This window comes from Olea europaea, chromosome 7 (assembly GCF_002742605.1).
Source record: "Olea europaea var. sylvestris chromosome 7, O_europaea_v1, whole genome shotgun sequence".
Taxonomy (NCBI): domain Eukaryota; kingdom Viridiplantae; phylum Streptophyta; class Magnoliopsida; order Lamiales; family Oleaceae; genus Olea; species Olea europaea.
In genome coordinates, this window is record NC_036243.1 from 6,562,549 (window position 1) to 6,587,926 (window position 25,378).

The 25,378-nt window shown below is 36.5% G+C and overlaps 1 protein-coding gene across 1 annotated transcript in view; it reads left to right on the forward strand.

Moving 5' to 3' along the window:
• The window catches only part of LOC111397825 (protein SABRE), a 47,711-nt gene that overhangs the window by 7,472 nt on the left and 14,861 nt on the right, over positions 1 to 25,378 (forward strand). Inside the window, exons 6-18 of the mRNA XM_023024801.1 lie at positions 3,015 to 3,179; positions 3,263 to 3,340; positions 4,678 to 4,926; positions 6,563 to 8,668; positions 11,172 to 12,990; positions 13,363 to 13,463; positions 14,686 to 15,039; positions 15,150 to 15,268; positions 21,191 to 21,544; positions 21,627 to 21,645; positions 21,815 to 21,876; positions 21,945 to 22,113; positions 22,723 to 22,988. Coding sequence (XP_022880569.1) covers positions 3,015 to 3,179; positions 3,263 to 3,340; positions 4,678 to 4,926; positions 6,563 to 8,668; positions 11,172 to 12,990; positions 13,363 to 13,463; positions 14,686 to 15,039; positions 15,150 to 15,268; positions 21,191 to 21,544; positions 21,627 to 21,645; positions 21,815 to 21,876; positions 21,945 to 22,113; positions 22,723 to 22,988 — 5,861 coding nt within the window. The remainder of the gene's footprint in view (positions 1 to 3,014; positions 3,180 to 3,262; positions 3,341 to 4,677; positions 4,927 to 6,562; positions 8,669 to 11,171; positions 12,991 to 13,362; positions 13,464 to 14,685; positions 15,040 to 15,149; positions 15,269 to 21,190; positions 21,545 to 21,626; positions 21,646 to 21,814; positions 21,877 to 21,944; positions 22,114 to 22,722; positions 22,989 to 25,378) is intronic.

Here is a 25,378-nt window from a genome sequence, read left to right on the forward strand (position 1 = left end):
CATCTGTTTTATTAGAAGATGGAGTTGGATGCTAAAAATATTGACAAAAATATCAAGCGGTTTGTAGGATGGGGGGGGAGGGGTTCTGAATAAGATGCCTGGTTTTCGAGAAATAATCTAGAAAGTAATATGGCAGGAAGAAATACTGGGACTTGATATTTTGTATAACCACTGGTTAGGAGTCCAAGGCATCAGAAGTTAATGTTTAAAACATGAATTAGTTGTGATACAAAAAGTGGATAGAGCAGGAAAAATCTATATTTCATATTCTGGAAGAGAGGTTGATTAATATAACATTAAATTATATTTTTTATATTTTTTTAGTGTAGAGATAATAGAATAGTGCTTTGAATTCTTTAAGGAAGATGAACAGTTTTTGGGTCTTTTATAGTGCATCTTGACAATGTTTCTTGAGGCTATGCTACACATTAGGAATTTAATGAAGGGCATTGTGCAAATAGAACACATCCTACATTTTTTAAATGGTAACTGATGGGTCTTTTATGCCTTTGGAATAGTTAAAACGTTCTTCCATTTCAGAAACTCCTTCAGTTTTAAATAAACTCAATGATACTCGATAAGGCTCGATGCCTCTCAATGTGAGAGGTTCTCTTATTTTATAGAATCTAAATGAAAACTGAATTCAGAATTATTTCTGTATTTTTGAATAATTAAACCTCCTACTTACATCCTTATATAGAACAATAATGTAAATAAAAAGGAAAAACAAATCTAATTTAGGAGAATAATGACTACCTATCAATTATAATATAAATCTATCAATATACATGAACTAAGGAAAGATTTTGATATCTTTCCATAATTTACAAATTCCTACACTCTCCTTCAAGTTGAGCAGTAGATATTGATCACATCAAACTTGCAGATGAGTTCGTGAAAATTTTGCTGAGATAATCCTTTGGTGAAGATATCTACCGTTTGTTCTTTAGTAGGGACGTAAACCATACAAATGACTCCATCTTCAACATTTTCTTTGATGAAATGTCTATCAATTTCCACATGCTTTATTTGATCATGTTGGAATCGGTTGAGTGAAATGCTGTTGGCTGCTTTGTTATCATAATAGAGTTTCATTATTAATTTCATTCCAATCTTCAATTCTTTCAAAGTTTCTTTAATCATAGTCTTTCACATATTCCTTGGCTACTCTGAATTTTTCTTTGGAATTGTTTCTTGCTACTACGTTTTTTTTTTTTTTTTTACTTCTCCAAGTTACCAAATTTCCCCATATAAAGGTACAATAACCCGACGTTGATCTTCTATCTTCTATTGATCCAACCAAATCAACATCCGTAAATATTTCTACTTTTTTCTCTTCATTCTTCTTGAAGAACAATCCCATTTTGGAGGAGCCTTTTAGATACTTGAGAATTTTGTATATTGCTTCGAGGTGAGTTTCGAGAGCGCATATGCGGACTTACAACGCTGACCCTTCGTGGGCAAAAATATTGTCATCGGCGTCAGTTCATGATTGCAAATTGATGCTTTTACTAGCATCAATTTGAGGGGGTTGTTAATGAGATTAACGAAAACACGATTATATTATTATTATTATTGTACCAAATATTGATAGATTACTTTTAAAATAATTAGTTATGATTTTGGTTCTATATAATGAAAGAACCTCTTACGTTGAGGGCATCGAGTCTTATTGAGTATTATTCAGTATATGTCATATCGTTATAATCGAAGTTCATTGGAGCTTGATCTTCTTGTGGGGGGGGGGGGGTAGTTGCCAAGTTTTCCCTATATTTGAATCTCTCACTTTTATAGGAAATTGTATCCGTTACCTGATTAAGGTATTTACTTGGCTGATTTCTTATCGGATGATTAATACTTAAGATTTAGTGCCGATAAAGTGTTCTCGTTTATTTCTCTCTCTCTTGGTAAGTGATGTATAGGAGGAATTCGAATGTATTGATTATTTGTGCTTAGGTCGTGATCTTTCACTTCTATGGTGCAGTTTGCTGAGAAAAGTTGGTTTCGAATGAGTTTTTCTTGAAAGTTGCAGGAGTTAAATCATTGAAAAATTCAGTGGTGTTGATTCAGGAAGGTTGGGAGAAGTTATGTGGGAAGACATGATTTTGGCTATTTGTTGGGTGATTTGGACAGACGAGTTCCAGAGTCTCCTGAGTGAAAAGAACGCATATTTAGTGACGTAGTAGAGCTGAGTTTTGGCTTCTTCACGGGCTTTAATATCTGTGGAGTTTAAGAATTTCCTTCATGTGTAATTTTTCTTGGCTGGAAAAATGTTACATTCTCGATTATGTTTCAGATTATGTCTCAGGAGGACTCATTGTTCTCTTATTGATTGTAATTTATTGCTAATGATTAGTAAATTTCTGCCCTCTACAAACTGCTGATGAGAGAAATGGGTAAGGTGGACTGACAAAAGAATATTTAGATTTATTACTCTGTATTTTTAGTATGTTTGTAAATTTTTCAATTACGTGGTTTCCAACCAATTAGATTTCAGCTAATGAATTCCGAAAGTATTTTGGAAGGCTACAGTAGAAAGTTCCTTTCATGCAACTCTTCGCATTTTCAGATTGGCTCAAGGTTTTTATTTTATTATTATTATTATTATTTTCCTAGATGACATAAAAACGTGTTGCAGATGATATTTGAATGATACACGTGGTCTTGGCAAAAATCCTAGGTTTAGGTCTCGCCACCATTCATATATGAAATTGTAAGTGTCATGTTTTGATGAGGGAAAAGATGAACTCTATCTTCATTGAAGGGAGCATGTTAAAGATAAGATTTAAGTTGTATACAAGTGTCTTATCTAAGAGCTTAGGCTTTTAGATCAAGTCATTTAGTGAAATTGATTTGTCTACAATGTTCTTGCCGCTTTTGGTTTAAGTGATATATATACCTTGTTCTTCCTGCTTTTTTGTTGAAGCAATAATACTGTTGTTTATTAAATGTAGACATTCTCCAGCTGTCCTTTAGAGAGTTTAATGATTCGTTTCCCAATGCTTATTTGATAGGTTGACTTCACTTTGCCTAAGCTGGATGTGAAGTTGGTGCATCAGGGTCTTGTGGTTGAGAATAACATTATGGGTATCCAACTAAAAAGCTTAAAATCTCGATCTGTTGAAGATGTGGGAGAAAGTACGAGGCTTGATATTCAGATGGAATTTAGTGAGATTCACGTAAGTCCACAAATTTGAAGTTCAAAGTGTTGAACAGGTTTATAACTTTCTACCCTTTTACTGATGTAATCTATCATATTCAGTTGCTTAGAGAAGCTAGCATTTCTATTGTGGAAATACAGAAACTTGATGTTGTTTCCTCAGTTTACATACCACTACAGGTATGATTTTCACTAATTACATTTAATGGCATTATCTTTTGCAATACGACTTATCTCTGTATTTTGATAGTTTGCCTACTAATACTTGATTAACACCACATGAACGAGCAGAGTTTCTTCGAGGGAAAGAAAGGGGTGAATTTTTTTTTTTTTTCCTCATCTGTTTTTGGAGAGGAAGAATGGTGAGATTGAAAGCATGCACTGAGCTTGCTGATTCTCTCTGTCTCATATGGTGGCAGGGGCTGAAAATTAGGGCTTGCACTGCTTGGTCCTTCCTGATCATGTGTTTTCATCTCTCTAAATCATAATTCTTACTACTTTCTATAGCATCTTTTGACACAGCATTGTCCATCTGCCATAATCTCCATTATCGTTCAAGTCTCCAGTCTGTTATTTCTGTTCGATATACAGAAGTCTAATAAGGCCATACTAGACTTGATAAGGTAAGAAATGAGACTGTCAACAATCCAGCTGGCAACAATGGAGAATAAATTAACGGAAGGATGAAGGAGGTGGTTTGGGTAGACTGAAAGATGATATCTTTGAACAGGGTATGAGGTAGATCAAAATTAACATGACCTTTTGTAGTTATGAAGGATCTAGTTGCATTGGACCTTCCAATAGATGTTATGATATATATGGAAGGTATGGCATACAAAGATTCATGTAGAGACTTCCAATTTATTGTGGAAATAGGAAATACCTTTGTTGTTGTATACAGAAATCTGCAAGACCAAGAAACATATCCTTTTAGCTTTCTTATCTGTAGTGGGCATTTTGTTTTGGACTTTTTTGAAGCACCCAAATGTATTGAAGTTCATCTTTCTTTGAAAATGTAACTGGCACCACACTAACTAAAGTCTATTTTTCAATGGAGATTAACCTTCCCTGGCTCCGACCTGCTGCCTTCCTTCCCAAACAAACCAGCCAAATAAATCCCAAGAAGAAGATACAAAAAGAACAGGGTTTTTGTCCTATGGAAGTGATGAATGAACTGAAGCTAGCAAACCCTCCTCTAGTTTTTGTGGCATCTTAGTCAGAAAGTGGCCATTTCCAAACCGTTCATTTTCATGCACTTTTTTTTCTTGGTGCTTAAATTTGTCTTTTGGCGTGTAAGGTTTGTGGAGAACTGTTGAATTTTTCAATATTATAGATTTATTCCGTATGCTTAATGGATCATACTTGGATGGAGGCACACGCACTGGGTTTCCCTTCTTTTTTTGTTGGTTAAAGAAATCAGTTTGATGTTAACATGTTACATTAGTCTCTGATTAAGTCTCTTATTTTTTTCGTTCTTTGTCATTTCATTTACTTATATAGGATGCTTTGATTTACAGCCAGCCTCCCCAGTCAGATCTGAAATTGATGTTAAGCTCGGAGGTACCCAGTGCAACTTGGTTTTGAATAGACTAGAGCCATGGATGTGCGTTCTTCCAATAAAGAAAAAAAAGGAGGTTTCAGTAGAGAGTCATGCTGAAGAAAAGCCAGGGTCATCTGAACACAAACCAATCTTGTGGACATGCACTGTTTCAGCCCCGGAGATGATTCTTGTGCTTTATAACTTGAATGGATTTCCACTATACCACGTAAGAGACTATCTCAGTTCAAGTTAATTTGCTCTGTGTCACTTCTAACCATTTTCTCATCCTCCATTATATACTCGAGTACAGCTTCCTGGGCCTTTTCCATTCTTTTTCATTTTTCAGATGACGACTTTGCCTTTGAAACTTCTTAATTTTTTATTATATGTTGCATCTATTGAACTACTGTGGAATCAGGTTGCTCAGGAGAGCTCTGAGCTCCAATATATTTTTTGTCACATGTCACTGCTAAATGCTAGTTTTGACCAATACTGTATGTGATGACCAATCTTTCTACAATACTGGATCTGATATACCTAATGCGTTGATTTTACTGATTCACACTTTCAAAGTTCCTAGTGTGGTGGTATCAATTTTCTTACATCACTTCTTTTGGCACCTGGAATAAATCGATCTTGTTTTGAAATTTATTTGGATAGGTGGAATATGTTGAGCGAATTTTAAATGACGCAGTTGACGTTTGAAGTAGATCTATTGGCACAATAAAATTATGTAAATTTTAGCAATAGCTTGCTGCTGCAAAAACTTTAGAAAGCCGTATGTCAATGCTAATCTGGTTTTGGCTAACTTGGATCCTGTCTTTCCGCTCTACTCTTTTATTAGCCATCTTCGAAGTTAATAAGAAAGGTTCATATCCATTCTAGTCATTTGATTCTGTTTGCTTTTAGGTTGTCCTATTCCTTTAAGTTCGGTAATACCGGTTCCATTGCTTTTCCATCCTGTGGGTTTGTTGAATGTTCCCAAACCACGCAGTTAGTTTCCCATACAATTCATCTTCAGTGGGTGCCAGTGCTGCTAACTCATGAACTTGCATCTCGGCGTCATCAAATCTAACTGTTGAACAATATAATTTTCTCACATTGAAAAGGGCAAGACCCTTGCAGCATTTGGGTTATTATACATTTTATATTATTCTTAATGAGTGGTGGACACTCCAATAGTTTGTGTCCCAAGGACAGCTACTTGCATGTTTTAATTCTCTGTTTGAATGCTCTCTTTTAAAGCCCGTGTTTTGAATACATGGACTAATATGAATCTCACTTATAGCAAACTGTACTTTTTAATTCTGCACTTGCAGTAAATGTTGATAAATGTATTGAAATTACAATGGAAGACCCTTTTGTCATCATCAAGTTACACAAACAAATTTACTAACTTTGTGCAATAAGATACAGAATAATGAAGAATAATTTGTAAGACATTGGGTTTATGCAAATATGTAGAACCGGAGTTCTCTATAGTTAGGATCTTTGGTGAGTAGCCCAGTAAGTCGTGAATATGTAGTTATGAGTTTAGAAGGTTTCTGTCATTCTTTGTTTCTTTCTTTTTCTTTTCTCTTCTGAATTATAATGATATTCTTATTAAAGAAGAAGGGAGATTGTCTGTTCTCAGAAACTATCAATTTTTATTTGCAAAAGATGTGCTCAACCAAGAAAGTTGCTATTATCTTGAAAATGAGTAAAAGAGGAAAAATATCAATACATTCTTGACGATGCATATAAATGATATTAACAGGCTGCTGTTTGTCTGTTTCATAACCCCTACGTATCATTTCTTATGCTTAATTTCATCTTTGATTTTAAATTGTGATGGAACCCTAATTCTCAATTCCAAAATGCAGGGTTGCTCGCAATCATCACATGTCTTTGCTAACAACATATGTAGTTCACGGGCCACCATACATATGGAACTTGGTGAACTAAATTTACACATGTCTGATGAATATCAAGAATGCTTGAAAGAAAGCCTCTTTGGCGTGGAAACAAATATTGGTTCTTTAATGCACATTGCTAAGATCAGCTTGGACTTGGGCGAAAAAGACATGGATTTACTTGTAAATGGTTCCAAGTGTAAAACAGTTCTTACCATAGATGTAACTGGCATGGGTGTCTACTTGACCTTCAAGCGTCTTGAGTCTCTGATATTGACTGCTCTTTCGATTAAGGCCTTGCTGAAAAATTTATCTGCTTCAATCAAGAAACCAATGCATAGCACAGGAGCGAGATCGTCCAGGTCACCGGGGAAAGGGATGCAACTGTTGAAACTGAATCTTGAAAGATGCTCATTAAATATTTGTGCAGACGTGGGGTTAGATAATGCAGTTGTTCCAGACCCCAAACGTGTTAATTATGGATCTCAAGGTGGTCGTGTTTTAATTAGCAAATCAGCAGACGGGACACCTCGCACTGCAAGTATAATGTCTACAATCTCTGATGAATTCAAAAAGTTAAAGTACTCTGTATCACTTGACATTTTCCACCTGAGTTTTTGCATGAACAAGGAGAAACAATCAACACAGATGGAGATTGAAAGAGCTAGATCTTTCTATCAGGAATTTCCAGAAGAGAGCAATCCTGGAACAAAAGTTGTCCTGCTTGACATGCAGAACTCAAAGTTTGTAAGGCGTTCTGGTGGTCTGAAGGAAATTGCTGTCTGCTCTCTCTTCAGTGCGACCGATATATCTGTTAGGTGGGAACCTGATGCGCATATTGCATTATTTGAACTTGGGTTACGCTTGAAGTTACTGTTACACAATCAGAAGCTTCAGGAACGAGATGATAGGGAAAAAAATTCAACCGTGAAAGATAATGACCCAAAGAAAGATACATCTTTCGATTCAGTGCAGCTTGACAAACAAAAGAATAAAAGAGAATCAATCTTTGCTGTTGATGTGGAAATACTCAGTATATCAGCTGAGGTGGGAGATGGAGTCGAAACCTTGATCCAGGTTCAATCCATCTTTTCTGAGAATACTCGAATAGGTGTGCTTCTTGAAGGACTTGTGCTCAATTTGAATGAAGCTAGAGTTTTCAAAAGCAGCAGAATGCAAATATCTCGAATTCCCAATGCCTCAGGGAGTGCTTTAGATGCAAAATCTGAGAGACTAACTACATGGGACTGGGTAATTCAAGCCCTTGATGTACATATATGCATGCCATATAGGTTGCAGTTGCGTGCAATTGATGATTCCGTGGAGGAAATGCTGCGAGCTTTGAAGCTTATTACTGCTGCTAAAAGTCAACTAATATTTCCATCTAAAAATGAGAGTGCAAAACCCAAAAAGGCTAGTTCAACAAGAACTGGATGTGTAAAATTTTGCATACGTAAACTAACTGCTGACATCGAAGAAGAGCCAATACAGGGTTGGCTTGATGAACATTATCAGCTTTTGAAAAATGAGGCACGTGAATTAGCAGTTAGGTTAAATTTTCTAGATGAACTAATTTCCAAGGGTGGCAAGTGTCAGGGAGCCTCTGAACGACATGATTCTACCCATGAAGGAAAATTTAATTTTAAGGGTGAGGAGATTGATTTACAAGATGATGCAGTTATCAAAAAATTGCGAGATGAGATATATCAACAGTCATTCCGGTCATATTTCCAAGCATGTCAGAACATTGTGCCATCACAAGGATCAGGAGCTTGTAAAGATGGTTTCCAATCTGGTTTCAAACCTAGTAAGGAAAGATCTTCTCTTTTTTCCATTTCTGCTACTGAGATAGATTTTAGCCTGTCGAAAATAGAAGGGGGTGATGCTGGGATGATTGAAGTGTTGCAGAAGCTTGATCCCATATGTCGTGCACATGGCATTCCATTTTCAAAACTTTATGGTGGAAATATTGCTTTGCATACTGGTTCCCTTGTTGCTCGGATAAGAAACTACACATGTCCTTTATTTGCTGCAACTTCAGGTCGTTGCGAAGGTCGTCTCGTGCTGGCTCAGCAGGTATGTATATTTCTTTCATTACTCTCTCCCACTTGTATGTACTTTCATGCTAATGATACATGCTTTTCTAATTGATAGTACCTAATATAAATTGTACCTGAACTCCTCGCTCCACTCTTGAGGCCTTCATTAATCGCCTTTCCTTGAGTGCTATTTGTCAAGACTTGCGTCCTGACTTACTAGGCTCATGCCTGTAGACGTAAGACTTGGGACAACTGAGGTGTGTATTCAGTTTTCTTGCTCTCTCTCTCTCTCTCTCTAGGCTTTTTACTATTTCCCTTAGCTTTAAGGTTTCTTTTTTAGCCTAGAATGTTTTATAGAATTTCTGGGCAATTTTAGACAATGCAAACCTAAAAACTAGAAAGAAAAATTGGATAATAGAGAAGCAATTAAAAAAGGCTAAATTGGGTAAGCCTCACCTCGAACCAAAAAAAGAAAAAAAATAGAAAAACACAAAAATAAGCCAAAAAGGTAAAAAGCACATAAGTAAAGTACATGTTAAGTACTATCATAAAGTAGAAAAAATAACTATTTATTTTTTAGAATCTAGAAGGCTACAGTTATGCAAAACAGCAGTAAACTGGAAATAAAAGAGATGAGAATAAATCCAGAACAAGTCATACAACAGAAACTGAAAAAAAAAAAAAAAAAAAAAAAAAAAAAAAAAACCAAACCAAAAAAAAAAACCCAAAAAAAAAAAAAAAAAAAAAAAAAAAAAGAAAAGAAAATAGAAACCAAACCAGACAAAAAGACTCATACAACAGAAACTGAAAAAAAAGAAAGAAAAGAAAATAGAAACCAAACCAGACAAAAAGACTAGACAGATGATAGGAGAGAGGATGACGAGAAATATAGAAACTTGCAAAAGCTAATAGAATAGAGAAATGTTCAATAACTGCTTCTGCCATGCACATTTTTCCAGGAGTCATTATGTTTGGGGTGTGGCTATTTTTTGTTTTTGCTGTTAAGTTTGAGCTGCTTTATTCGAATGCTAATTATTAGCTTTGTTATATTTGTATATAGTGTTAAACAAAGAAGACTGACTTTTAAAATTATGTTGGGGTCAAGCATGATGAAGAATTGAAACCAACAATGGAACAATGGCCATTATTAACATTTTTTTTTTATAATAGTATTAGTGTTAGACCAAGAAAAGTAACATTTAAAACCCTGTGGACCTATTATAATAAAAATTGAAACCAATTAAGGAGCACATGCCTTGAGGTTTCTGAGGCGTAAGCCTCAATCATGAGGCTTGCACCATGAAAAAGATCTTTCAAAGTGTGTCTCGAGGCATTTTCCTACCACCTTACGCTTAGGCGTGCATGGTGCGGAAGCGATATGAAGTTCTTGTAATAAGAATTGAAACAAGAAATATGTTGGAATAACTTGCTTTTATTGATTGAATAATGATTGATGATATGAAAATTGTACATAGTCCCTATATTTATAGGGAAATTATTCATTACTCTAATAGTATTAGGAAATTGAAATTAATGTGAACTATAATCCTAATCAAATAAAATATAAAAATCATATTACAACTAAATAGATAAATATAATTAAAAGACAAACTCCTAGAAACCATAATTGTAGTAAAACTCTAGTAGTTGTGATGTACTACATCAATCCCCTCCACTTGAAGGAAACTCGTACTCGAGTTTGGTTGAAGAAAAAGAAAATCAATCAATCGGGAGGAAAATATTCATTTTTTTTTTTTACAATCACTGTGTCTGCAAGTAATAATGAAAAGTTCCGACTTTTGGGAATGCTAGTCCCAGTTTGTACATTCTTGAAACCAATTGAATTTAAACTTGGCTTGGAATTGCGTTTTTATCATTGCATAGAAGTCTTTTAACTTTTTTTCCACCTTCAGATCTTTCTTCTAATCAACCCAACAAATTCGATGAATCATCATTGATGGTTATAAATTATTTTTCTCTAGAAAGACTACTTACATGAGAGACTCCAAATATCCCCGTGAATGAGTAAGAACGACTTAGAATGTTGCTATGAATAAGTAAGAATGACTTAGATGGCATACGTGAGTTTGAATGTAAAAAAGTACGATGGTTCTTGGCAGATTGACAAATTTCATATTGAAACATGGATAAATTTTTTACTTTTGAGTAACGAAGGAAATTCGTTCTTTAAATTTGGAAAACTCGGACGTCCTAACCTACGATGCCAAAACGTAATTTTATTCTCAACGGAAAGAGAAAAGGCATTACTTCTTTGTAAGCATGATAGTTATGCCTGAATTAACATGCTTGTGTTACCTTCAGAATTTATATCTGAAAAGAGACAAATTATTACATTATGGAGCGGTGCAAGAACGTGTTGATTTGGTCAAAAAGCTTTAATAGTTAATCTTATAGCTTAGCATATGCTGTTTTTACTTTTTGCATTCTCTTGATTTATTTTTAAGTTTCTTTCCGAGTCATGTTTATAATCTTATTGAGACTTCTTTTCCCTCTCTTTCTTTTTTTTCCCCTGTTTGCAGGCGACCTGTTTTCAGCCTCAAATTCACCAAAATGTCTACATCGGGAATTGGAGGAAAGTTTCCATGCTTCGCTCAGCTAGTGGCACTACTCCTCCAGTAAAAACATATTGTGATTTGCCCATACATTTTCAGAGAGGAGAAGTTTCCTTTGGCGTTGGTTTTGAACCATCGTTCGCTGATATTAGTTATGCTTTTACTGTTGCTCTTCGTAGGGCCAATTTGAGCATTAGGAATCCAAATCCTGACGTTCAGCCACCTAAAAAGGAAAAGAGCTTACCATGGTGGGATGAAATGAGAAACTATATTCACGGGAACACCACTTTATATTTTTCTGATACCAGATGGAATGTTCTTGCTACCACAGATCCATATGAAAACTCTGATAAACTTTGTATTGTTTCGGGTGATATGGAAATCCAGCAATCAGACGGTCGCGTTTATGTTTCTGCTAAAAATTTTAAGATTTTACTGAGCAGTTTAGAGAGGTTAATGAATAATTGCAGCTCGAAACATTCAACTGGCTTTTCTGGAGCTTTCATTGAGGCCCCAATTTTCAATGTTGAAGTTACAATGGAATGGGATTGTCAATCTGGCAATCCTCTAAATCATTATTTATTTGCACTTCCCAATGAAGGGGTTCCTCGTGAAAAGGTTTATGATCCCTTCAGATCCACTTTTCTTTCCCTGCAATGGAATTTGTCCCTTAGGCCCCATTTGATTTCTAGTGGTATTCAGTCACAATCCTCTTCCATTGATAGTCATACTGCTGTGGATGGAGTTTTCTATAGTCCATTGAAATCAGGAAATGCATCTGTGGATGGACCAATTATGAATGTTGGTCATCATGATTTAGCATGGATTATTAAATTCTGGTATTTGAACTACATTCCTCCTCATAAATTGCGGACTTTTTCCAGGTGGCCCCGATTTGGGATCCCTAGGGTTCCCAGATCAGGCAATCTGTCCCTAGACAAGGTAATGACAGAATTTATGTTCCGGGTTGATGGAACCCCAACATGTATTCGACATGTGCCTTTACAAGATGACGACCCAGCTAAGGGACTGACGTTTAAGATGACAAAGCTGAAATATGAACTTTATTACGGTCGCGGTAAGCAAAAATATACATTTGAAAGCATTCGCGATCCTCTTGATCTTGTCTATCAGGGTCTTGACCTTCACATGCCCAAAGTATTTCTAAATAGGGTTGATTGCCCAACTGTTTCAAAAGTACTTCAAATGGCTAGGAAACATTCCCAGTCTGCATCAATGGACAAGGTCACAAATGATAAAAACACCCCTACAAGCAACAACACTGAAAAGCACCTTGATGATGGATTTTTATTATCATCTGATTACTTTACCATCCGAAGGCAAGCCCCAAAGGCTGACCCTGCAAGGTTATTAGCTTGGCAGGAATCTGGTAGAAGAAATATTGAGATGACATATGTCAGATCTGAGTTTGAAAATGGGAGTGAAAGTGATGGGCACACAAGATCTGACCAAAGTGATGATGATGGATATAATGTAGTTATTGCTGACAATTGTCAGAGAATTTTTGTGTATGGTCTGAAGCTTCTATGGACTCTTGAAAATAGAGATGCTGTTTGGTCCTGGGTAGGTGGGCTATCGAAGGCATTTGAACCTCCAAAGCCTTCTCCTTCTCGGCAATATGCACAGAGGAAGTTGCTTGAGGAAAACAAGGTTCTTGATACTCCTGAAATGGTGAAAAATGATAACCAACACATTGATCCTTCAAGTTCTCAATCTTCATCATCAAATCAAGTCTCAAAAGAGAACCCTTCATCTAGTGCAAATGGTAAGTTCGGAACTTTATGTAACTTTCATTAATGTGCAGGTTAAATTTAAGATCAGAAATTTGGCACTTAGCTAAAATGATTCAGATGTGAATACAAAGAGAGCTATGTCAATTAAAGAACCACTTTGGACATTTGGTTATGAGTCTGTTCACCACTTTTAAATCCCATCCCGTCTTCCAAATATTAGGTTTTGCCAGCCAAAATGTTTGTTCTCTTGCATTATCTAGGCTTCCATGCTGAGAATTTGTAATACAGATCAGCACTGAAATATTCGCTAGCTATGCTACATATTCTTTGTTGAAATCCTTCACCTTTGTAAAATTGAATAGCATCTTTTTTAAGTTGATATGCAATCTTTGTTTCTAATACAGCAAAGCTTGGCACCTATGATGACTCTGAGAAGGAGGGCACACGCCATTTCATGGTGAATGTTATTGAGCCGCAATTCAATCTTCACTCAGAAGAAGCCAATGTAAGTAATTATCAGCATTAGAACTTAATATATTTAGAACTTCATGGCAAACCAAAAAGAACACATATGATGTAGGTAGCTTTAATAAAACTATAATAAAATTTGTGATGATGAATTCCATTATGGGGTTTGATGCGCATCGCGTTGCCTATAAGTTTGATCATGGGTGTGATGCTTTTCTGAACTAGAGAAGTGGTCTTAGTAGTGTTCTTCGGGGATCTTTTAGATTCTGAAGAAAAGTACCTAATAGCAGCGCTTAAAAGTCGGGGGAGAAGAAATAAGAGAAAAAGAACATAAGAGAGCAGCAACTTCGGGTTAGACAAATTCATGCAACACAATACCAAATTTTTGTTTTTTAGTCCGTAGAATAAATAAATTTCTTAAATACTCTACTGCACATGGACTAATACCCTTAAACAGGAAAACCCTGACTAATGAAATCTGAGATTACTGCAAGACAACTACAAAATCATGATAAAAAGGAGGATTACATTAAATAACTATTTAAGCAATGGACAATTTTAGCATATATTAGCAAACTAAACTACCTTCGACTCTAGAAACGTGATAATTCTTAAGTGAAATATTACAGAAGCTTCTTAACTAACTAAAATACATATTTAATTTTAAAAAGTTCTAAAAATCGTTCTTAATCCAACTAGACATAGAATTGTAGCTTTCCTCTTCATTTGTAAATATGTTCAGCATCTCTACATGAGATACGTTGATGGACATCAAAATTTATGCAGTTTTAAGAGTGGAATGTGGACTTCGTTCAGATGGTGACATAATCGGTAACTTGAACTTGAGCATTTTGAGCCAAGTTTCAAGCTTTCACTAGTTGTTAGGCTAGTGGTTTGGTTCAGAAGTGATTCAAAGCTCCCCTCGTGGTGGTGCAATAAAAAAATGTAAGCCTGTCCACATATAAACAGAGAGAGAGAGAGAGAGAGAGAGAGAGAGAGAGAGAGAGAGAGAGAGAGAGAGAGTTTTTTTGTGATGGCTTGGGCATCATCAGATTGGTTTCCATCAATAATAAGTCGGGCTTAAGAGCTCTAGCATCTTCCTGTACTAGGGTGCCAACACAAACGATTTTTCACATCATTGATCAAATTAGAAGAGCCACGGGCCATTTAGAAAGATAATTCTGGAATAATTCTCCCTTCTTGTGATAATCTTAGGATGCTTATTCATAGAGTAATGTGGTAAGGCCCTTTATTGACAGGGTAGATTTTTACTTGCTGCTGCTAGTGGTCGTGTTTTAGCTCGTTCATTCCATTCAGTCCTTCAAGTTGGCCATGAGATGATTGAACAAGCACTAGGTGGAGGAAATATTCCAGTTCCTGAATCTCAACCTGAAATGACATGGAACCGCATGGAGTTCTCTGTGATGTTGGAGCATGTGCAGGCTCATGTAGCTCCAACTGATGTTGACCCTGGGGCTGGATTGCAGTGGCTTCCAAAAATTCAGAGCTCACCCAAAGTGAAGCGTACTGGAGCTTTACTGGAACGGGTGTTTATGCCCTGTGACATGTATTTTCGCTATACAAGGCACAAAGGTGGAACCTCTGATTTGAAGGTATGTATAAACATCCTGACAGGTCACAGTTGCCAACTACCAACTAAATTGGTGAAGGCCTTTTCCCTCACGTTGTTATCATAGCTTATCATATATTCATTATGCTCCAGGTGAAACCTTTGAAAGAGCTCGCTTTCAATTCTCATAATATAACTGCATCAATGACTTCTAGACAGTTTCAAGTCATGCTTGATGTGTTGACCAATCTTCTTTTTGCTCGGCTCCCTAAGTAAGTATATAACTACAGTATTTGTCTTTCTACTTTGAATAATTGCACTGCTTTTTGCAAAATTTGTAATTTTTATGTTGTTTTCATTGCAGTACCTTGATAGCCATCTCGTTAAGTTACTATTTGATTGATACAATGGCTACCATTATCTAAGATTGGGGTTTCCTCTATCAAATTCACTGATTTAGCAAATAATTATGCACCAAATACGTGAGATGAATATGTTATAATAGAAAAGAGTGTGTCAAATATACTCAGTGATACTCAATAAGATTCGATATCTGTGAAAGGTTCTCTCATTATATAGAACCAAAATCATAACTAAATATAGTAGTTATCAATTATAATATTCATTAATGGTAACCTATTTAATATGGTAACTTTCCTTTTATTTGAGCTTTCCTTACATCTCATTGACATCCTCCTCAAATTAATGATGGTAAAAATATCAATTTGCAATCATGAACTAGTGGCGGTGACAATGCTCGTGCCCAAAGAAGAGACCTAAATTGTTAAGGAAAGAAATCATGTATAGTTATGTATATTAGGCAATAAGAAATAACATATATTGGGTTTCCATATTTGTACTCTTGATTTACTCTATGCCCCTGTTTGGCCCCCATTTTTCGGTAATGAAAATGGGAGGAATAATGTTTTTTTGAAAAATGAGAGGTTGTAAAAGAAGGAAAATTTTTCGATTTACGTGTAATGTTATTTTATGAAAGATTGTGTGGTTGAAAATAGGAGAGAGAAAAATAGAATGTAATGGAATGTAATTTAATGGGGGCCAAACAGGGGCTATATAATGAAAGTATGAGAGGGAGGTGATTAACTTCTTTTCTCGAAGTTTATACCTAAGCCTTTATCCTCAACATGGTATCAGAGCCATACCACTTAGAGATCGTTGTTCCTTTGTGATCGCGCGCTTTGGAATCTGTGACGACGTTTTCTGTTTTTTGCTTCATCAGTGGGTATCGATTTTATGTTAGTGCGTGTCATGGGTGGTCAAATTTTTGAGATTCTCCAGCGTTTTTGTGATACGATTGGCGTGATTGTACATCGCCAACGTCTCCGTGGGCGATCGACGCGATCTTTAGCAGGGTTGTGTAGGCTTTGTTACTTGATGCATACTTGTGTGGTCGGAGTTGCATCAGATTTTCTCTAGCATCTTTGTGAGTGCGATCGGCGTGCCTATGCTTGGTTTGTGTGGAGTTCGTGAAGCCCATTTGTGAAGCCTATTTTGACAATGTTTTGTTGAATGATTTTCTAGTGTATCTTCCTTTGCTTTATAGAAGTTACAAGTTATTTAAGGAAACAATGTATACATGGAAACTAGCTATTATGTACAAAGAAACTACCTAAATTGTAGTAAGTAAATAATTTCTAATAATACACACTAATACCTCCCCTCAAATTGATGTTGGGGAGTCCACAAGTATCAATTTGCAGATAAGATAATTATGACAGTGGCGAGTTAGAGATTTGGTGAAGATATTTGCAACTTGTTGAGAAGTGGAAACATGGGGAAGAGCGATGACCTTAGAATCATAGGCATCCCGAATATAATGACAGTTCGCTTCGATATATTCGGTGCATTCATGATACACTGGATTGACCGCAATCTGAATAGCACTAGTGTTGTCACCATGAAGAGGCGTAGGCTGTGACTGAGAGAAATCAAGTTTGGCAAGAAGACCACAAACCACACAACCTCAGAACATGCAGCCAACATATCTCGGTATTCATCCTCAGTGGAGGATTTAGAAACACAGTCTTGTTTCTTACATTTCCAAGAAATAAGAGCATTACCCAAAAAAATACACGACCTAGTACTAGAACGACGAGAATCAGGACAACTAGCCCAATCAGCATCAATGTAAGCTGTGAGCTCAAGAGTGACCCCCGAGGAAAAAAGAGACCACAATGAGAAGTTCCAATAAGATAGCGAATAATGCGACGGATCGCTACCAAATGAAGATGACGAGGGGCATCCAAAAACTTGCTTACAGTATGAATTGTAAATGAAATATCTGGATGTGTGATAGTGAGATAGACGAGACTACCAACCAACTTTTGATAAAGGGTAGGATCTGGAAGAATATCTCCTTCGACTCTTCGATAGTGAAGATGACGAGGGGCATCCAAAAACTTGCTTACAGTATGAATTGTAAATGAAATATCTGGATGTGTGATAGTGAGATAGACGAGACTACCAACCAACTTTTGATAAAGGGTAGGATCTGGAAGAATACCTCCTTCGACTCTTCGATATTTAACATTAAACTCTAGTGGCGTATCAATTGAGGAGGCTTCAGATAGATTAGCTAGGTCAATCAATCTTGAATATACTTATGTTGATTTAAGAAAAGACCATGTGACAAGTATGTACTTCTAAGCCAAGAAAGTAAGCAAGCTGACCAAGGTCTTTCATATGAAAAATCGAGTGAAGATGTTGCTGAAGTTTCTGAATAAGACTATGATCAGATCCAGAGATAATAATATCATCCACATATACCAACAAAAAAACAATGCCAGCGGTACTCTTATGAAAAAACAGAGATGCGTCGTACGAGCTCTGAGTAAAAGAGACCACAGCCCATCTATACAGTCCAAACCTCAGTCCAAAAAAAATTGTTAACAAACAACTGTAACCTGTGAGATCGAAAAATTAAATTGGAGATGTGAAATTCCCAACCCAACTACGAAGAGTCTTGTAGCCCAACACCGAGACGTCGAAAATCTGGTTCGACATGAAATTAACAACCAAACTGAAAGGAAACTGTGACCAAGCACAAATACACTGCGCTAACTGAGAGATGCGAATTGAGGACACGACGCGAGACGAGGACGAAGACCAAGACGCAAGGCTGATCAGGATGGAAGTTCGAAGAATCCAGATGATGCCCGAGAAGCAGCCACCGATTACTATGAACTGAGAGCCAATCACCTAGAATCACATGTAAGACTAAGGGCTCTGATACCATGACAATATTTTGCTGAATGATTTTCTCGGGTATCTTCCTTTGCTTTATAGAAGTTACAAGTTATTTAAGGATACAAAGTATACATGGAAACTAGTTATTATGTACAAGAAATTATTGGTTTTTTTAAAATTTTTCTTTCCTTTTTTTTTTTTTTTTTTTTTTTTTTTTGAGCCAAATCTTGAAGTGGGCTTAATCTTGATATGTTCAATCTCATCAGACTCATGGCTCCTGAAACTTTTTTTTTTTTTGATAGGTAGCTCCTGAAAAATTGAATGAAAGAAATTACACTTATTAGGCTTGGTGTGTGGAAGGGTTTTATTTATTTATTTTATTATTATTATTTTTTTTTGCGGGGTGAAGGTTTACTTAACTATTGGATCCTTGGCAAGTCGTCTACTAAGTCCTTATACAATGATTTTGCAAAGACTGATTCTATTCTCAATGATTGATGGGAGCAAGAGGATAACACTATCACTGGCATTATGATCAATGGTATTGAGCCTCATATTGGGTCCGCATCCCTTTATGTCTACGACTAAGCAAATTTAGGAACACCTGAAACATATATTTATTGACACTGGAAACATTACTCGGATATATGAGACATGTAAATAGTACTTTGGACTTCAGAAGGACTCCCCTTATCTCATTGAATATTACAATAGGCTTTTGGCTGTGTCAAGAGAGAAATGTTCATTAACCTCTCTCTTGCTTTGTAGGTTACGAAAAAACGAAGGGAGGATATTGATGATGTTAAATTTCTTATCGGTCTTCCTTTAGAATTTGAAGTAGTTTGACCATAGATGCAGATTGGGTAGGATCTCTTTCAGATAGACGATCTACTATTGGTTTCTATATCTTTCTCGGTGGTAAAAAACAAATTGTAGTAGCAAGGTTAAATGCAGAAGCAGGATATAGGACAATGGTTCATACTATTAGTGAGTTGACATGGTTACAACACTTTCTTCAAGAAATTAATCTCTCACCTCCTCCTCCTATTCCGATGTTTTCTGTGATAATCAGGGTTCTCTACATATTGCATCCAATCCAGTCTTTTATGAGAGGATCAAATACATTGAAGTTGATTATCACTTTGTTCAACAAGATAGTGAGTGGTGATATATGTACACCATTTGTGAAGATCGGAGACCAGCTTGTTGATGTGTTCACAAAATCACTGAATAGTAATTGGTTGAGATTTCTTTGTTCTAAGCTAGGCTTATATGATATATATGCTCCAGTTTGAGGGAGAGTGTTAAAAAAAGAAATCATGTATAGTCATGTATATCAGGCAATAAGAAATAACGTATATTGGGTTTCCATATTTGTACACTTGATGTACTCTATATAATGAAAGTATGAGAGGAAGGTGAATAACCTCCTCTCGAAGTTAAATACCAAAGCCTTTATCCTCAACATGAGTCAACGCAACCTTCTACGAATAACAGTAACGACGAGAGACCAAAGAGCAACAAATAGTGCAAAACTGCCAAGAATCACATCAAAACCACTCCAAAGTTACACCATAGAGCTCACATCTCAAGAAAAATTTCCAAGTGTGTGGCGTGTTCTAATAAAAGCTCTAACGGCCAATGCACTCTTAAAAAATTTAGCAATATATCGTTGGCAAAAATGCTGCAGTTGGCAGAAATCCCACTAAACAGCCTACACCAAAAAACTTAAAGATGATCCTCTTTCGAGAATCAAAGAAAACTATCATAATACCAAGATGACTGGACGGGAGGAGCTTTATCTGCTTCTCCCGCCGTGGGAAAATTCGATTGAACTGGTTTTGATACCATATCAAATATACTCAATGATACTGAATAAGACTCAGTGCCTCTTAATGTGAGAGGTTCTCTCATTATATAAAATCAAAATCACAACTAAATATGGTAGTTATTAATTACAATATTCATTAATGGTAACTTATTAAATATGGCCGTTTTCCTTATATTTGAGCTTTCCTTATATCCTACTAATAGAGTGCGGTTACACCTCCTCTAGAGACTAAAAAATTCCAATTTTTTTTCCATAATTTGATAGGGTATTAAGAAACTATTGCCTTAATGTAACAGAGCAAAATGATGGGAAATGGATAGAATTTTTTTTTTTTTTTTTAGTCATATCCAGTTAGAAATGTTCCTTGAATTGTTGAAATGACTTGCCCCATAACTGATCTATGTATAATGCTATATACTCACCATGGTTTTGTAATAAACAAGCTGCCTTATAGTAAGAAGTGGACCTAGCAGCAAAACAAATATCAAGCTATTCAAAATGATATATTTTACTTGATTGAGACTTAGATGTTATTTCTTTCCGTCAAGATTGGAGACTTGGAAAAACTATGGTTGGTTTGGTAGCCTCAAAAGTAACAGCAGGTCAGCTAACATAAGTTGTGAAAACTTCAAGCAATTGGAGAATTTTTCCTGATGACAATTTCAGCTGGATTCAAAGACCTACAGATGATAGCATCATTTGTTTGATGAAGTCGAGATTAGCATCTGATGAGATGGTGATTTGATGCATAATTTTAGTACGTCATGATGTACAGGTTAATTATACATGAAAGTCCTTATTACGTTACGTCTATCAGAAGTACTTGGTCTTTTAAAGGAATGGGAGTACACCTTACTATACGTGTTAACAGTTGCTTAATATTGAAGTTCATGAGCAAGTTTTATTGCAGATCTTATGTATTATTTTTGAGTACTGTCATCTAATCGAAGCTAATTATTATTTTGTTAACTGAGTCGTGCATAAATTGTTCATTCCAATTCTACTGTCAAGAACATGGAAAAATCATTATTTCTCCTAGACTGGTACTCATACTCTCTTGAGCAAACAGTTTGTCAAGATATGACTGATGTTACATTACCTACAATTCCATTTATTGAATACTCCAAGGTCTTAAGTGATTCAATTGTTGATTCAGGCCTCGAAAAAGTAGTCTGTCATACTCAGCCGAAGATGATGATGATGTTGAAGAGGAGGCAGATGAAGTGGTTCCTGATGGGGTTGAAGAGGTAGAACTAGCTAGAATTAATCTTGAACAGAAAGGAAGGGCGCAGAAGTTGATTCTTGGTGACATAAGTAAATTGTCGCTTCATGGTGATATTTCTGTTGATGCATATTCAGAAAAGGATATGGATCTATGGATGATAACTGGCGGAAGGTCCACAATGGTAAATTCAAAACATTTGCCCAAATGTTTTTACGTTTACAAGCTTTCTCAATTAACTCTATCCGGATTTCTAATTTGTATCTTTCGTTGCCGGTATGTGCCAGTGTAACAATTATTCATTCTTTTCAAGGCTTGGCTTGTGCTAACTATGGAATTTTGTTTTCTATTTTATGGGTTAACGTATCAGAATGCGAAATCGTAGCTATGTACATATCTGTAATTAGATTGATACGACCCTATATTGAAGCCACATACATTACTATCTTGTAGACAACCCCTGTTTATCAGAAAAATTCCTTCATTTATATGTGGATGTCTGGACGAGAATGATGAAGAATGAGAGAAACTTAATAAACATATCCTAATTCCCTACAGGTTCTTGGTTCCATCAAAAGCTTTCCCATGCCTCTTGCACTTGAAGCCCTTCTCTACCCGATGTATTATCTTTGGCATCTTGTTTGCTGATTATTTTCATAAAACTTGGCATTTGGTGTCTTATCTGCAGGGTTTGTTGTTATTTTCATTTCATGCATGTGTTGCATCTTCATGCCTATATTTCACTCAGGAAAAGTAAAGAAAAATTACATCAGATTTGTAGGATGGTTCATCTCGCAGGAACCTTAGCTGATCAAATGATAATCATAGTATTACAGATTACTAATGATGTTGCAAATGTCCCCACCCCTTCCCCCCTATATAAAAAAAAAAAAAAAAAAAAAAAAAAAATTTCTTTTATCTCAAGTCTCTTATATATAGAGGTTTTGAATTTGAATCATGGGATGTGAGAGAAATTCTTGAAGGGTAAGATGGTCTTTGGCTCTCTCAAAGCGGACTGTACGTAAGTTAACTGCTTTAACATAGAGGTCGGGTTGTTAGAAAAGCCTAGTTGATACCAAAATTCAATTCAGATATCTCATAAGGTAGAGGTCTTGAGTTCGAATCTTGAAAGACGCGATAGAAATCCATAAGGGGTTAGAGGGTAGAGGCCCTTCCAAAGCGGACAATATATATGATATAACGACTTAGGCATGAGGCTTGAGTCGTTACACCGTCGCCAACAATGATGGTTGCTTTTATTGTTTTCTGGTCAATGTGCTGCACATTGTAATCAGTTATATTTAGACAGTTTGCAATGCCAAGGACCTTTACTAGGATTTCTTCTTCCTTTATTTCCGATGCCATGCCTTGCTATATCTGCACTAATTGCGGAGATCAGTGATAACCCTTCATTTTCTGCACGACTTCCATTTTTTAATGATTCAGCTTGTCAATACTGTTATTAGCCATACATCATGTTTGTACCCAAAATCTTGGTACTGGTAACTGAAGATGACACAAATGATTTACTTGATTCATTTGTTCTCTTAGTCTCTATGAAGTACTTATTTTGCAATTTATTGCTGCAGATATATGACTTTGACAGGGATTACAAGGATGTTGGTGTTGCTAAGTTCACAACCAAGTACTTTGTTGTAAGAAATTGCTTGCACAAAGCCAAGAAGTCTGATATGCTTTTGTCAGCATGGAATCCTCCGTCTGAATGGGGAAAGTATGAATTTTTTCTTCATTAATGTTCATTGTTCTTAATCTTATACAGCTATTTCCTGCTTTTCTTTTTGCTGTGGTATCATGCATCTGTGATAGAGATGCATCCACCTCCAACATTTCATCATATTTTTATGGCTGGTATAGAATATTGGATTTACGTTGTATACCTTGAGCATGCAAAAGAAATGTTACACAGCCTGCTTTAATGTCACCCCACAAGTAACAGATTCCTTCTCAACTGCTTCAGCGTAGAGCAGTTGCTTCTGATAACATAGCACAATTCTGAAAATGACAGCGGATTGAACAATTTTATTTTTATTGTTATGCTTAATAGAAATTTTTGTTTTTCTAATATGAATTACTACAAACGAATCTCCACCCAAACCCCAGGCCTGTCAAATTACATTTTGTAAACAGTTTTGTGAGTTTCAGCTGTTGAATCATTTGCTATCATGTGCAGCAAAGTAAGTTCCCACTTTCGGCTTAACCAACAGGTGCATTCTGGTTCATTCCCCATCTCTATCCACCAAATAAATTCCTTACCTTGCAATCTCTTGCCACCAGGTCCACTACAATGCACTATCATCTTATTTTTCTGGTAACCTTATAGCTAGTGCCCGAACTCAGTTTGCTGAAAACTTCCTTATCACAACATCTCAAACTATACTTTTACGTAGATAAATAATGCATAATTGATACAGTAATCAAGTGGCCTAGTGGTTAACGGCACCCCGGAGGGTTATTTTTGGAGCAGCAGAGGTTTGAGGCAAAGGGACCTATTGTCTCCATTGTTCGTTATTTTAATGGAGGCATTCAGTAAGATGTTTGAGAAAGCAGTGGGGGAGGGTTTGATAAGAGGCTTTATGGTTGGTCACCTATAGGTGTCTCATTTGCTATTCGCAGATGATACATTGATTCTATGTGACGTAGATAATGAGCAATTGAGGAACTTGCATCGATTGCTGCTATGCTTTGAAGCGGTGTTTGGATTGAAAATAAATTTAGGGAAATCTGAGGCTATTCCAGTGGGAGAGGTCACTAACTTGGAGAAGCTGGCTAATATATTGGGTTGTAGGGTTGCGCAGTTACCTATGTCGTATCTTGGGCTCCCATTAGGGGGCAAGGTTTAAAAGTAAACATATTTGAAATGGAATTGTCGAAAGGATGGAGAAGATGTTAGCGGGGTGGAAGGTTATGTACCTTTCCAGAGGAGGTTGCCTAACTCTCATTAAATCCACGTTCTCTAATCTCCCTACTTATTTTTTGTTATTGTTTTTGATTCCTGTTATAGTGGCAAATAGATTAGAGAGTATTCAAAGGGATTTCTATGGTAAGGATTGGGAGGAGAGAAAATTGCACTTGGTTAATTGGGGTGTTGTTTGTTCTCCTTTAAAGATGGGTGGCCTATTTTTGTTTAATAAAACTTTATTGGGCAAGTGGCTGTGATGATTTGGGGTGGAGAGGGAGATTCTTTGGAGAGAGATCATAGGAGCAAAGTATGGCGAGATGGAAGGGGGGTGGTGCTCGGTTGAGGGCCATGGATCTTATGGGGGTGAGTTTGTGGAGGTATATTAAACTAGGATGGAATAATTTTCGAGATAAATTGACTTATGTGGTGGGGAATGGTAACAATTTCAGATTTTAGGATGATTGTTGGTGTGGAGACAAATAACCATCCTGTTTCTTCGTATGATGCTTCGGTTGCACGAAATCTAGGGAGATAGAGAGTTCCTATTGGCATGTTGGTCTTCAGCTCCAGTTTCAGAATTGAGGCAAAACAATTTGTTGTGTCTGTTACTGATTCAGGCATGGTTAAGATATCAGAATGGGGAGCTAAGATCTCCAGTGCTATTCTCATGGGAAGATTTCGAGCTATGTGGATGGTTAATATGATGGATAAGTTAAGGATGGCTAGTGTGTCGGAGGATTTTGTAGCGAAATTTAACGAGACCCCCCGAGCGTTTTTGGCACAACGATGTACTAACAATCGTGGAAGATATCTCATAATAGCGCAGTATAGGGAGCGGAGACGACAGGGTGTAGTGATGGTACCTGAAGGGCGTAATGGAGAGGGATGGGCAGCGATCTCTCGCGTGTTTCAAGCAGTTATATAATTATTTGTTGTCGAAGATAAGGCTAAGCATCGAGTAGTGGAAGATCAGAGCCTGCAAGGGATGACCTATGCTGCAGTTACGGCACGAGCCTCTCAGAATGCTGATCAATGGGTACGGACGCAGAAGGATAAATTGGTAAATGAGAGGAGTGGTCCACGAATCTGGGGACCAACCAAGGAAGGCCATTTAACGGCGCATACGGACAGCAATAAGACTACTGAAGGAACGTATGATATTTCTGCAAACTATGCTGACATAAGGGCACATATAAAGGCAC